At 39.9% G+C, this 14,617-nt stretch overlaps 1 protein-coding gene and 1 non-coding gene across 6 annotated transcripts in view; both read left to right on the forward strand.

Annotated features, from left to right (window-relative positions):
• ska1 (spindle and kinetochore associated complex subunit 1) overlaps positions 1 to 14,617 on the forward strand; it is a 41,318-nt gene that overhangs the window by 4,872 nt on the left and 21,829 nt on the right. For 2 of the 5 annotated variants that reach the window (XM_043701223.1, XM_043701232.1), the window contains exons 2-3: positions 2,312 to 2,396; positions 10,142 to 10,231. The exons of 1 other annotated variant lie outside the window; for it this stretch is intronic. In XM_043701223.1, coding sequence (XP_043557158.1) covers positions 10,144 to 10,231 — 88 coding nt within the window. In that variant the 5' untranslated portion in view covers positions 2,312 to 2,396; positions 10,142 to 10,143. The remainder of the gene's footprint in view (positions 1 to 2,311; positions 2,397 to 10,141; positions 10,232 to 14,617) is intronic. 2 more of the 5 variants (XM_043701213.1, XM_043701240.1) reach the window with 1 other exon arrangement.
• Positions 8,382 to 8,455, forward strand: trnai-aau. The gene has a single exon. It is a non-coding gene; the product is annotated as a tRNA-Ile (tRNA).

Genomic DNA, 14,617 nt, shown 5'->3' on the forward strand with positions numbered 1-14,617 from the left:
CATCGGCGATGATGTGAGGGCCAGAAGTGGCTGTGGGAGTGGCCATGATGGGGGCAGAAGTGACAGGATCAATCAGCGTGGGGGTGGTAGCTGCATCAGCCGCATGGCTAATGGCGTTTCCGAAGCCAGGGGAATCTTCTGGAATGTTTGAGGAGCGCTAGTTATGGAGGTGGGTGGATAAAAGTTTGTTGTACTTAGTTTTTGATGTTTGCGATGGAATTGAAATACTGTTTGTTGAGAGTATGAATTCTCCTGAGGATGGAGTACAGAGTGGTTCCTTTGCAATTCTGAGAGAGTGTGGCCCTCAGCTGAGGCAGGGCAGACTGTAGAGAGGTTAGGTGCCGGCACATTGCTGCAAGCGTGGAGCGGAGGATCTTGAAGGAGAACTGTTGCTCGTGTTTTTGAATCTGTAGTGTTATGTTGCCTGCTTTCCCGAGACTGTGGGAAGTATAGGTGTAGTCATTAGGTGGATCTCTCTCTCTTTTCCCACCTCTTTCTCCCCCCCCCCCCTTTCCTCTGGAGGAGGGAGCACTGGTATTGAGGATTATGCTGGAGGTGTTGTCTCCTAGTCTTACTGATTTGCACTCTGTGGGTCAGGAAGTCAAGGATCCAGTAAGAAAGAGGAATCTGAGACCTAGGTCTTGGAGTTTGATTTTGTTAGAATTATGGTGTTGAATGTAGAGCTGTAGTTAATAAGTGGGAACGTAATGTAAGTATCCTTGTTACCCACATTTTTCAGGAATGAGTGTAGGGTCAGGGAGCTGGTATCTGCCGTGGACCTCTTGTGACAGAGCAATTGCAAAGGATCGAGACAATTTTGTAGACTGGAGGTAACGTGAGCCATGATAGACCTCATTTCATCTGCTACTTATCAGCCACTCAGCTATTTTCTCTGTCCTGTAATAGTTACTTCATGTCATTCTCACTGTTTGCCTCTCTTGTCCACAATATAGAATATCCTTTTATTGTCATATGTACTCCAGTACAGAAGTACAGTGAAACGTTTTTACAATGGCTACCTTTTAATGGTGCTATCTTAGGTACAAGTACCTAGGTACAAATCTTGTAGATTAAAGAAAAATATAGTATTGTTACAGGAAAAAAAGAAAAACATTAGCATGAAATAGTTAAAAAGTCCAAAATAATAATAAGTGACTATAAGATCTTAAGATCCCAGGGGAGGTAGAAAGGGGGATAAAGGAAAAAGGACTGGTGAACAGAGGAGCTCCGACCAGAGCATCATACGCTGCTGCCACCTTTGAAGCTGCATGTTTCATTGGCAAATTTTGAAATTTTTCTTTGTACTTTAAGATCGTGATTTTTATACATTTTTTTTTAAAAAAGCAATTTAGCACTGACCCTTGGGGAACACTGTCTCCTACCCTCCAGTGTGAAGAACAGCCAACTACCAGAATTTGCTTCCGTAGATGCTGCTTTCCCCCTTCCTGGAATTGGAAAGATTTTTCAGTATTGCTTCCGATTTCCTTCCCACCTCTCCTTCACCTGGTCCATTGCCAACTCTCTCCTTCCCTTTCTAGACATCACTGTTTCCATTTCTGGGAATAGGATGGCCACTAATTTCCACTACAAATGCACTGGCTCCCACAGTTACCTTGACTATACATCCTCTCACCCAGTTTCCTGTAAAAACTCTATTCTGTTCTCGGTTTTCCATCTCCTTTATCTGTATTCACAAAGGCAGTTTCTACAAAGGCCTCCAAAATGTCCACCACCTCCCTTAACCGAGTATTTCCCAGTACCATAGTTGAAATGACTCTTGGCAGTGTCCAAGAACTATGATCTCCTGCAATTCCACCCTCCTCTTTCTCTTCCCTCCTGCAACAGCATTAGGGACCTCCTGGTCCTCATTTAATACCCTACAACATCCATTTCCAAAGGATCATTAGCAGCTATTTCTCCCACCTCCAGCAGATTGCCACCACTGGACACGTTTCCCTTCCCTCCCTTATCTGTCTTCTGCAGAGACCCCATTCCCTCCATGACACCTTGGTCACTCCTTTTCCACTCCCAATACCTTCCACCTCCCATGGTACCTTCTTGTTTACTTCCTCCTTCCTCACTATCTAAGGCCCAAGTACATTTTCTAGATGTAGCAGTGATTTACCTGCACTTCACTCAATCTAATTTACTGTATTTGCTGTCTACACTGGGGAGATGAAATGCAAACTGGATGACTACTGTGCAGCGCAACTATGTTTCTTCTGCAAAAATTACACTGAATTTCCTGATGTCAGCAGTTCAACACACCACCATGTTCCCTGACCAACATCTCTGCCTTGGCTTTTTCCAGTGCTCCAGAAAAGCTCAGCACAAGTTGGAAGAACGGCATCTAATTTTCTGCTTCGACTCTGCAGCTTTTGGGATTCCATAATGAGGTAATTGATTTTTGGGCCTGAACACCACTTCCCATGTCCTTACCGAATCCCCACACACCAGACCTTATCATCACATAGGTTTCTAAGTTCTTAACAGCAATGAGACAGTCCCTTTGGCCCATTATATCAATGCCAGTCATCAAACATCACACTTCTAAACCCAGTTTTCAGCACTTGACCTTCTGTACCACAACCATTTAATTGTCAGTTACTAAAGGTCTCAATTAGCAGCTGTTGATTTCCCCCAGCCTGAGTTTTACCCGTCAAACTGTTGTTTTCTGTATCTCAGCTTCATCTCTACCTATTGTTTACTTCCTATCCACCCCCAAGAATAACTGAACCTGATAATCCCTACCCTTCCCTTCACTTTTTGATCACATAGCATTGCCCTTTGTTGAGAAGGGCACTGCTTGTCACTGGCCACTCTGGTATTTCCTTTCTTCCTGGTGGTGGGATGCAAATAAAAATGTATACACTTGTTCTTCACGTTATCTGACACTTGCACGCGCCTGACAAAAGTGCTGGGGAAAAATAAGCACTACTGCAGTTAGGCGGTAGTGTGGGAGAAAATCTTTTCTTTAAAACCAAGAAAAGAAAAAAGAACAGGAGAGTTAAACTTTTCACTCTGAGGGAGCTGGATCAGTGTCTGAAGGACTATTGGAAAAAAAACAGAATCCAAAAAAGTTAACTGCTTTGTCTTCACAGATGCTGCCAGATTTGCTGAATTTTCCCAGCAATTTGTTTGTTTCTGATTTTCAGCATCCATAGTTTTTTGACCAGAAGTTGCTGTCATCTGTTATTAAGCTTTTTTTTAAATAAAGTTCCAATTGCACACTATCCCTCCAATTTCAATAGGCCTTAAACTTATTGAACCAGCTGTTTGTTTGACAAATTTGTCTAGCACTTTCTTAAAATCTGTAGACACCAAATCAACTGAATTGCCTTCATCCTGTTCTGTTACTTCATTTAAAAAAAATCAGTTTTAATTAGGCAAATATAACCTGTCTTCACAATCCACCATTGTCTCCTTAGCGGGCACTTGAGTTTTAATTTGAATTTTTTCCCAGTCATGCTTTGTTTTCCTCATTAAGGATTCCAAAGCCTTACTTGCCATTTGGGGTGGCAGTCTTTGGAGGTGAATACTGTATAAGTAAACCTCCCAAAGGCAGCATCTAAATGATCATGGACAAGTGGAAGGTGGTATAGCATTTTCTGAAAAGTAGGAATGTGTAAGCACCTTCAGCTGTTATATACTTGGAAGTTATAGGCCACTGTTGGAATATTGCGTGTAATTCTGGTCTCCTTCCTATTGGAAAGATGTTGTGAAACTTGAGAGGGTTCAGAAACAATTTACAAGGATGTTGCCAGGGTTGGAGGATCTGAGCTATAGGGAGAGGCTGAATAGGCTGGGGCTGTTTCCCCTGTAGCGTCGGAGGCTGAGGGGTGACCTTATAGAGGTTTACACAATATGAGGGGCATGGATAGGATAAATAGACAAAGTCTTTTCCCTGGGATCGGGGAGTCCAGAACCTGAGGTTTAGGGTGAGAGGGGAAAGATATAAAAGAGACCTAAGGGGCAACTTTTTCACGGAGGGTGATATGTGTATGGAATGAGCTGCCAGAGGATGTGGTGGAGGCTGGTACAATTGCAACATTTAAGGAGCATTTGGATGGGTATATGAATAGGAAAAGGTTTGGAGGGATATGGACTGGCTGCTGGCAGGTGGGACTAGATTGGGTTGCGATATCTGGTCGGCATGGACGGGTTGGACCGAAGGGTCTGTTTCCGTGCTGTACATCTCTATGACTCTGTGAAATGAGCCTAATCCCAAAATAGTTTAAAATTTTTTTTAGATGTTGAATATCAAGTGTTCCATAATGGCAAGGATGAATACTTGTGGGGTAATGATAATGTTGTTACTTGGACTGTTGATGATGATGATGAAGAAAATCCAAATGATGTAAAACCAGGCTATTGGGACAAGTTATATGATTCAAATGGTCAGAATGATTTTTGAAGAATTTAATTTAAAATTACGTCATTTGTTATGGCATGCATTTTGTCCAAGGTAATGGATTTGTAATGTTAGAAAACATTTGTATATGCATACTTACTATTTATATTTTTGCATTTTCAATAATGAAAATGTTTGTTGTGACCTACTAGTAATGCATTCAGGTAACTATAACTCCTGCTAGATGCTTTTGCCCACCTATTTCAGATAGTGGTATTGGACTTCCTGTGTAAAGCCATTTTTTTTTTTTACTTTAATGCAATAAAAGTTTAGGCCACTTCAGAGTAATATGTGTGGGAAACAAAGCTCACTCACTTCAATAATTTCAGTCCGAGACAAGATCTGAATCAGTAGTATCATTTATTTCACACTTGCAAGTGGGTGTGATGTCCAGTGCCTATAAGGCAGAGGACGTACACACCAAATTCAATTCATACACAATATTTATATAATTTAGTTTCTTTTGTTTTACATTGCTCCTCCCCTGTTTACATCCTCCACTGCCCTACTCTTGTTTATCTCTTGCCTTATCCGGCCTTGTCTGTGACAAAATGCTTATTTCTGGCCTCAAAAGGCCGTTTGACCCCATCCCGCTGCAGGTCATTGTTAGGCATATTCTTTCTTCATCAGTATCCACTCTCTCCATCTGGGCCTCTCCCGAGGCCATTCTGATCCCTATGACCTCTTTAATTAGGGTTTGTTCCTGTGTCTCTGTAAAAGTGGGAAACAGATGTTCATACCTACGTTTGTACAGGCGTGTATCTAGCCTAACTTCATCCCCTCACGACATCTTATCTATTTGCCCATAATATCTACCATTGTTTTGCAATCACGTTTCATGCTGGCATACAATTTTAGCTAATACAAAAACAATTATATATTTCCTCCACATAGTTTCCATTCTTGTTGACTCAGCTCCCGGCCGAAACAACCACACACTGGTGTGAGTTCATTTACTTTTATATAATCAATTATAATTGCAGAAGTAACATTAATTTACCTATATCCCACATATGCACATTGCAAAATTTTATGTATCATAATTAAAAACAACCTGCTGGTGAAACTCAGCAGGTTTGGCAAGCATATATAGAAAGAGAAACAAAAGTTTACTTTTTAAATCAAACTTAAGAAGAGTCATACCAGGCTATCAGTTTTTTTTTATTTGAAATCTCCAGTATCTGCTTTTGATCACTTGGTATAATATTTGCACAATGAATGTGCAATGCATTTATTTCAACTTGCTGCGCAATTAAATTTGACCATAATTGACTCGGTGTGTGGAAAAGGAAGAATCTTGAAAACCGCTTCTAATATCCCAGTCATTATGTTGATGTAGCTATAAAAGTCAAATGCTTTCCCAATTATTTGCAAAAACTTGCAACATTTAGATGTCGTGTATTAGACTCTGCTAATGACAAGTGTTCAAATGAGAGTGTCCAATAATGTAATAAGTAACCAGCTTGTGTAATCTAGAAACCTCTAGCAGTTTTGTAGCAGTTTGGTAATATTCAAAAACCGAGTTAGCCTGTCCATTGCTTGTTTACTGCCATGCTGAAAACAAATATCTTTACTACTTTGACATTTATTAATTGCATTTTTATTAATTATGAATTATAGGGCTTTTTGTATGACACATCTTGCTCTCTTTCATGCTTTCTCGGACTCTCTTGCTTTTTCTCCTTTGTTGAATGAAAGTGTTAGATTTGCTATTTTTCAGTCTTCTAAAGTTGTTCCAGAATCCAACAAATTTTGAAAAATTATAACCAATGTATTCACTATCTCTGCAATCATATCTCCTAGAATACAAATATACAGTCCATCAGGTAGTGGGGTCTTGTCAGCCTTTAAGTCCATTAGTTATCCCATGACCATTTTTTCTCCTGGTGATGGTGATTATTTCAAGTTACTTCCTTGTCATGCGCCTTATGATAATTTTAACTTTTTTTGTTTTCATGTTTTCAAAAGTCCTTGTCACAAAAACATATAATATCTGTTCAAATATCTGTTTCTTTGTTTTCCATTATCAATTCACCACTGTCATACTCCAGAGACTAATGCAGGTTGTTCTGGTATAACGCATTATTCGTCAACATGAATTGGCTATAACACAACTAACGAATTGTGGACTCTGTTTGGATAACACTAACTTTATACTGGATAGGTTTCGCAATTTTCTTTGGGGTTTCTACAATGTGATTTTCTGTAGTGGTTTATCATAGCACAATTTGCTATAGTGCAAGGCTGCAGAGGAACACAACTGTCACGTTATACCAGGATGCACTGTACTTGATTTATTACTCCTTTCCTATTCAAATACTTTAAATAGTAGTAAGAGCTATGTTTTCTGCATTTCTTGCTGGCTTTCTTTCATGCTCTCTTTTGTGTAATTATTTACTGATTGTGATCACTAGTACAGAGTTTCTTCTGGTTTGCTACTATCATTTTAAGATTCTGATTTAGCTTCAGATGATGCATCCTTCCAAAGGCTTTCTTCCTCACTGGATACATCTTTTCTGAGAGTTATTTAATATTTTTTTAAAAAGTTTGTCACTCCAACTTCTGTTCTACCATTTAACCTAATTTCCCCAGTTAACTTTAGCTAACTCCTGCCTTATAATGTCATTACAATTACCCACATTCAGGTTCAAAACATAACTCTGAGACCTATAGTTCACCATCTCCCAAACTGAGCTATCATGTTTGTTAATTGTCACCTAGTGGGCCATTTCTGCTCCAGAATGTACAACTGAAAAGTTGTTCTGAATGCACTCCATGAATTCTATTCCCAGGCTACCTTCATCAGTCTGATTCATCCAATCTACGTGAAGATCATTGCACCTAAATAGTTCATTATTGTGGTATCTTGCTTGCTTCACTTATTTCTTCCTGTATAACGTCCTGCCATGAATATTGTTGCACTACTCCCACAAATTACTTTTTACTTCTTGTATCTACCCAGACTGATTCTACATCTAGCACTTCTGAACTAAGCCTATCTATAATCTCTACACCAATGGTGTGGAAGTGCTGGTGTTGGACTGGGGTGGACAAAGTTAAAAATCATGCAACACCAGGTTTTGGTCTGACAAGTTTATTTGGAAGTACTAGCTTTCAGAGTGCTGCTGGAAACTGATAAAGGAACAGTGCTTTGAAAGCTAATACTTCCAAATAAACCTGTTGGACTGTAATCTGCTGATATGATTTTTTAACTTTGCACTAATGACATCCTCAATTTAACAGATCCTATCACCTTGTCTTTTTAACATCTCAAATACTTTTCAATATTTAGGACCCAACCCTAGTTACCTTGCAACCATGCTTCTGTCATGGCTATCAGGTCATACTTTTTTTTCTACCTGTACCAACAATTCATCTTTTTTTTTTAATGAATGCTTCATGTGAGAATTTGTATACGGTATAACCAGGCAGGGCAAGAGTTAAGTTCTGAGGTTTGTGAAACAAGAGGTTCACCTGAGCATAACTCTCTTATCTGATAAGAACTTGCACTTAACAATGGGGTACAGGAGGCAAGGGTAATGGGTTAACAAGGTGGAAAAGCATTCATTGTGTAGAGCCATTTAAACATATTGGAAGCATAAGGTCAGTTAACAAGGGGAACAGTACCCATTATGTCAAGGCAGTTAACAAGGTTAAGAGCATTCATTGTGTAACAGCAAAAGGCTTAATCTTTACTATTGACACTTGCTGATTGTAACTGTCACCCAATTAAGATGTATGTTGCTTTATTTGGATGCTCCTTCCTTTTTAAAATGATTAGATGATTTACTAAGAAACTAGTGTTCGAGAGAGGGCAGAGAACTCATGTCTCTGTGCACGTGGGTGATCATTCTCTCTCCCTCCAAAGCCTGGAATAAAGATTAAGGAGGTAAAGCCATACTGTGTCCCTGAGGGTCTTGCTTCAACTGAGATGGGAACGGGACGATATTGGATGAAGGGTTATTTCATTGGTTGGTTAGCTCGGATGGTTAGAGCGTGGTGCTAATAACGCCAAGGTCGTGGGTTCAATCCCCACACTGACCAAGTGTAGTGGTGAGCCAGCGATGTTTGCAGTGCCGTATCAGGGTTGGTGATTGCTTTCAGGGTGGCACGGTGGCTTGGTGGTTAGCACTACTGCCTCAGTGCCAGAGACCAGGATTCAATTCCTTCGGGCAACTAACTGTGGAGTTTGCACATTCTCCCCGTGTCTGCGTGGGTTTCCTCCGGGTGCTCCGGTTTCCTCCCACAGTCCAAAAATGTGCAGGTTAGGTGAATTGGCCATGTTAAATTGCCTGTAGTGTTAGGTGAAGGGGTAAATGTAGGGGAACGGGTCTGGATGGGTTGCTGTTCGGAGGGTCGGTGTGGACTTGTTGGGCCGAAGGGCCTGTCTTTACACTGTAAGTAATCTAATCTAATCTAATCTTCTGCTGTTTCTCTGGTCTTTATGCTCTGCTTTTACACTGGTAATTTCAGTATGGTTAACATTATCCAAACTGTTACCCTGTACTATGACCTTTTTCCTATCTTTGTTATTGGTATACATGTGAATCATGACAATTTAATCGTCATCTTCCTACTGCAAGTTTCCCCTCCAGTCCAGAATAGATGCGCTGAGCCTGGTGCCAATAGCCTCTGGACACATTCTTACAGAACTGTCTATCTCCATGGTTTACTGTAACCTGCTACCACTGAATTCCTATTTACTACCTTAGCTTCCAGTACCAAGATGCTATGGTCAGTTTGCTCATACACATTGCACTACCTGCTCTTACTGATAGAAACTGCAAGAAGCTTTAACCTGTTGGGCAATTCAAAGTGTTGAGTCTCTTCCACTTCTACATTTGGGTTATGGACTATGGGGGAACAGAAGAAAATGCAATTAAGATCACAACCAGATAAGCTTTGCTCTGTCCTACCTTCTTGGTTCCTTTTCCTACTTTACTTCCAGTTAACTCTTCTCCTGTACCTGACCATGGACCAGATCAGAAGGTGTGTGACTACCAAATGGAACAAAATGTCCATGTAGATTTTCCCCCTCCTTGATGCATAATAGTATTGCCTATGGTTTGGCCTCCATGCCAAGTTTCTCAAGTTACATTTGTGTCCATCAGCTTCCAAATGCTTTAGCTGCAACATATCACCTGCAGAAACCGATCTTTTGTTTTAATTACTGTTTAGGAATAATGCTAAATAATAGTCTGTAGTTGTCTCGAGTAGTTTAACTGGCTAAGACGCAGGCTTAAATTTAATTTTTTTTTTGTTGAGGAGAAAGCAGCCTAAAATTCACCAACTCATTGCCTGTTTCTGATCTCTGAAATTATACTCCCCATCCCCCACTTCCACATCCTCCCTCCAGCCTCCACCAATTCCACCTACCATGCTTTCTTCTCTCTTTTCCCCCACCCTCGCTCATTTTGTGCGTTGAGCAAGGTCATATACTAACTGAAGTTCTACAGACATGATTCAACACCATTAGCTAGAGGAGCCAGCCACTTACCACCTGTACTTGCCTCACTAACCGGTTGCTGGTTTATCCCTGACTACGATTAAATGAAATTTAGCATGCATTCTTGAAACTAAATTATTCTTGTTCAAACTATATTTTAGCGATTTTAATCCTTGAAGCCTCCCCTGCCTCCAAGTTTGCACCTTCTGTCCAGCTACACGTTGGGACAAGCTGTGCTCTTAGTGCTTCATTAGATAACATCAAATTTCATTTTGACTTTGTAGAAATGGCATCTGTTGACTTACAAGATGTATCAACTCAACTGAACAACAAGATATCGTCTATCAAAAGGTCTATGCAGCTGAAGAACATGTGTATGTTGAGTATGACTTTAAGTTGTCTACTATTCATTTTTGACAAAGCTTTAATGAAAGAACCTTTTGTAAAATTTCAAGAAGTTCTCCAAATGTGAATTCGTTTGGGGGAAATTGCTAGTATTGTCTGTCCATATGATTATATGTGGTGTGAAATTCAATAAAGGTATCTTTGAAATAAAGCCTCAAACATTGGTAAGAGGAAGATACAAAAGGAAGCCATTTGATCTATCAAGTCTATGTTGGCTCTCTATAGCAATCAATTCCATTCCATTCAATCCTCTTCCCTACAAGTACACTTTCCTGAAATGCCCATTCAGTTCCTTTTTTAAAAATGATTGATCGTCTTGACTTTCAGCACTCCTCTGGCAGCAAATTTCAGGTCACTGCCATTCATCTTTTTTTTAAAAACAGTATTTTGTTGCATTCTCCCTGCAACTCCTACCCAAAACTAAGTTCCCTAATCCTTGTGATAAACGTGAATAGTTATTCCACTATTTCCACTGTCTAAATGTGTCATAATCTTACTCACAACAACGGTATTTGATAGAAGTGTTTATGTTTGCCGAGCTGGGAATTTTGGTTTGCAGATGTTTTGTCTCTTTACTAGGTTACATCCTCAGTGCTGTGAAACCTCCTGTGAAGTACTGTTGGTTGGAATTTATTTCATTTCATTCGCGCTGCTTCAATTGCTGGTTCCGATTGTTCATTGCAGTGGTCAGTATATTGAGTTTAGTTCAGTGTTGATTTAAGGAGTCCATGGGTGAGTCCCAAACTTGAAGGAATTCTCTAGCTGTCCTCTGTTTGGCTTGTCCTATTATTATTGTGTTGTCCATGTCATCTGTATGTACAGGTACTAAGGATAATTGGTTGTGGTGTTCAATGGCTAGTTGATAATGAATGCAAATGGCTTGCTGTCTGCCTGTTTGTCCTATATAGTATTATGGCAGTCCCTGCATGGAATCTTGCACACCACGTTTGTCCTACACGTGATGGGAATTAGTCATTTTGTTCTCGTGAATTGTCAGAGTGTGGCTATTGGTTTATGTACTGTCATTAAATCTGAGTGATTTGAGGAGTTTGGCTTTCAATTCAGTTTTTTTTATATAAGGTAGAGTAGTTAATGTTTTTGTCGTCGTCTGACAGACAAACAATGTGACATTTGTGGATGAAGTCATGGGAATATCTGAAGTTGAGGGATATCCATTCTTGGCAAAGATTTATAGAGGTGATGTTCTTCTCTTAGTAGGATGGAAGTGTTGCAGTGTATTGTAGCCCTTTTGAACAGGGTCCTAATGCAGTTTCTCTTGTGTGAGAGTTTCGGTGGTTGCTGTTATAATTCAGGATCTGGTCCACCGTGTGTGGTTTTTCTGGATAATTTTGTTGTGCTTTCCCCACTGTGTTCTTTCTACGATCCCTTCCAGGAATGGAGTTGGTTGTTAATCTCCTCCTCCTCATGTAAATTTGATCCCTGTGAGCATGGAGTTGATAATATGGTGTGTGCTCTCAATCCCTGTTCTTTTAATTATTACAAAAGTGTCAGTGAATCTGATGCAAATTTTTGAGTCTGATTTGTGGGAGGGCTGTTTGTTCCAGTCTTTGCTTTACTGTTTCTGCTATGAACCCAGAGATGGGGGTGCCCCATTGATTTTATTCACAACTCCTCCAGTGTTAAAATTGAAATGCGTTGTCAAGCACAGATCCAGTAGTTTAAGTATGCTGTCCTTGTTGGTTGATTTGGTTCCCCTGTTATGTCATCTGTTTGTCCAGGAGGTTGGCTATTGTCTGTTTACTCAACTGACAAAGTCTTAGCCAAACATAGATGTTTCATCAACTGAGACCGTCACTTGTTCCTTGTCTATGTTTTAAGTTCTCTATACTGTCTGGGAATTCCTGTGATGATTGTATGGAGTGTTTGAATCTACTGGTTAGATGTTTGAGTTTTTATTGAAGTTCTTTTGCCAGTTTGTGATCAAGTTCCTGGAAGAGGTATGTCTGGTTTGTGCACCTTTTTTTAGATAATCTGTAAAATTGTGGGGTGTTGGTTCCTTTTTTTTTCAATCTTTTATAGGTCTGTCTTGGTTATCAGTCCATTTTTCTGTAGAGTTAGTTATTGGTTGACTGTGGTGTGGGGTCACACTCCCTCTGTGTAGGTAAGTGTCAGTATCTGCAAGTAGTTCCTCTGCTTTTTGTATGTAGTCTGTTTTGTTCATGATTACTGTCATTCTGCCTTTATCTGCTGCTACTAATGAATGTTTGGTGTTCAGACTGGAAGTAACACTAATTGTGACCTAACCAAAGGTCTGTAAATGTTAGCTCTGTTTTTATACTCATACCTCTATTTATGGGAAAGAATAGTGACCTGCTGAAGGATTGAGGGAACCCTCCAGTTGCCCTAATTGGGGGCAATCAGGACATGGGGAGGACTGAGGTTGCCCCTGAAAACCATCTCTATCTCCTAAAATGATTTGAGGGTGGATAGTGCATAACGCATTTCATAAGACCCTCATGTTAAGCTGGTCCAAAAGATTAAGTCACATGGGATCTATGGTGAATTTATAAGTTGGATGCAAAATTAGCTTGGTCATAGCAGACAGAGGTTGTTGCAGAAATGTTTTCCTTACTTTGGGTCTGTGACCAATTGTGTTTGCAAGGATCAGTACTAGGACCTCCTATAGTTGTAAAATATATAGTAGATTTGGACGAAAATATTGCATTTTGGTAAAACCAAACAAGAGCAGGACTTGTGCAATTAATGATAGGGCCCTGGACTGTATTGTAAATAGAGTCCTAGGGGTCCAGGTACATAGTTCTTTTGAAATTTGCATCACCGTGTGGTTAAGGAGTTTAGCAAGCTTGTCTTTGTTAGTCACTCCTTTTTAAGTATAGGAGTTGGGATGTCTTGTTGACGTTGGACAGGACGTTGGTGAGGCTTATTCTGGAGTACTCTATACTGTTCTAGTCATCCTGCTATAGGAAGAATGTCATTAAATTGGAGAGGGTTCAGAAAAGATTTACCAGGATGTTGTCGGGAATGGAAGGTACAAGCTATAAAAATAGGCTAGCACTTTTTTCACTGGAGTGTAGGATATTGTGAGGTGAACATGGAGATTTTTAAAATCATGATAGGCATTAGTAAAGTGACTTTTCCCTAAGGTGGAGGAGTTCAAAACAAAGGGGGTATATTTTTAAGGAGAGGCTTTAAAAAAAAAAAACATGAGGGGGCAATATTTTTGTTGTATGTTTGTTGAATGAACTACCAGTGGAAATGGTGGATGCAGGTACAGTCACAATATTTAAAAGACATTTGGATAAGTACATGAATAGGAAAGGCTTGGCAGGATTTGGACCAAATGTAGGCAATTGGGGCTAGATTAGTTTGGGACCATGGTCACATGCACTAATTGGGCCAAAGGTTCTCTTCTCATGGATATAACTAAATTTAATCCAGACAGCTGTGATGTGATGGACTTTGGGAGGTCAAATGTAAGAGGAAAGTATATAGTAGATGGCAGGACCCTTAAAAGCATTGATATACAGAGGGATCTTGGGGTGAAAGTCCATAACTACTTGAAACTGGCAACAAAAGTGAATAAGATGATAGAGGGGTATGGACCATGCACAGGAAATGGAATTCATTTAGAATGGCCTCATGGATGGCACAGACACGGTAGACCAATTGCTGTGTTACTGTGCTATACTCTGTTTTCATGCCAAGGTGATTTTTTTTTTAGGAAAAGCCTCTCCACTAAACCCCCAAAGGATTAGGTCTTGAGCATCCAGAAGCTGACAGACTCTACTACACCAACAGCTCTGGCAGTTTGGGATGCTTCTGTCAAGCTTGTGGTATGTTTAGGAGCTCTCCAGCTCTTATGCTGATTGATTGATTGATTGATTGATATCCTTTTAGAGAAAGGAATTGTCATCGTTCTTACCTGGTCTGGCCTACATCTAACTCTGGAACTGCTAAAGTGTGGTTGACTTTTGGCTGATCTCTGGGCAATTGGAGATGGGCAATAAAATGCTGGCCTAGTCAGTAATGTCCACATCACCTGCATGAATTTTTAAAAAAGACATGCTGCTCTTTTTTTCATATTCTCTCAATACACTGCAGAGAAATGAAGACATGAGGAAAGTTTTGGTATTGAATCACTCACATTGCTATGACCTCCTTTTTAGCATTTGCAATGTTTATGTATCAGATTTTGTCTCTTATCTGGTAGTTTCTGGATTTTAGCCTTTTTTGATACCTGTGTTTCTTATTTACTGCAGCAGTGACTTGTTTATAAACCATTTGCAAGCAGATGGCATTGGTTTGGAATGGTACATTTTTTTTGCCTCTGTCTTTTTAGTAGGTATGATTTTTTATTTGTTTGATCTTCAGTT

Source organism: Chiloscyllium plagiosum, chromosome 1 (assembly GCF_004010195.1).
Source record: "Chiloscyllium plagiosum isolate BGI_BamShark_2017 chromosome 1, ASM401019v2, whole genome shotgun sequence".
In the NCBI taxonomy this organism is placed as follows: Eukaryota; Metazoa; Chordata; class Chondrichthyes; order Orectolobiformes; family Hemiscylliidae; genus Chiloscyllium; species Chiloscyllium plagiosum.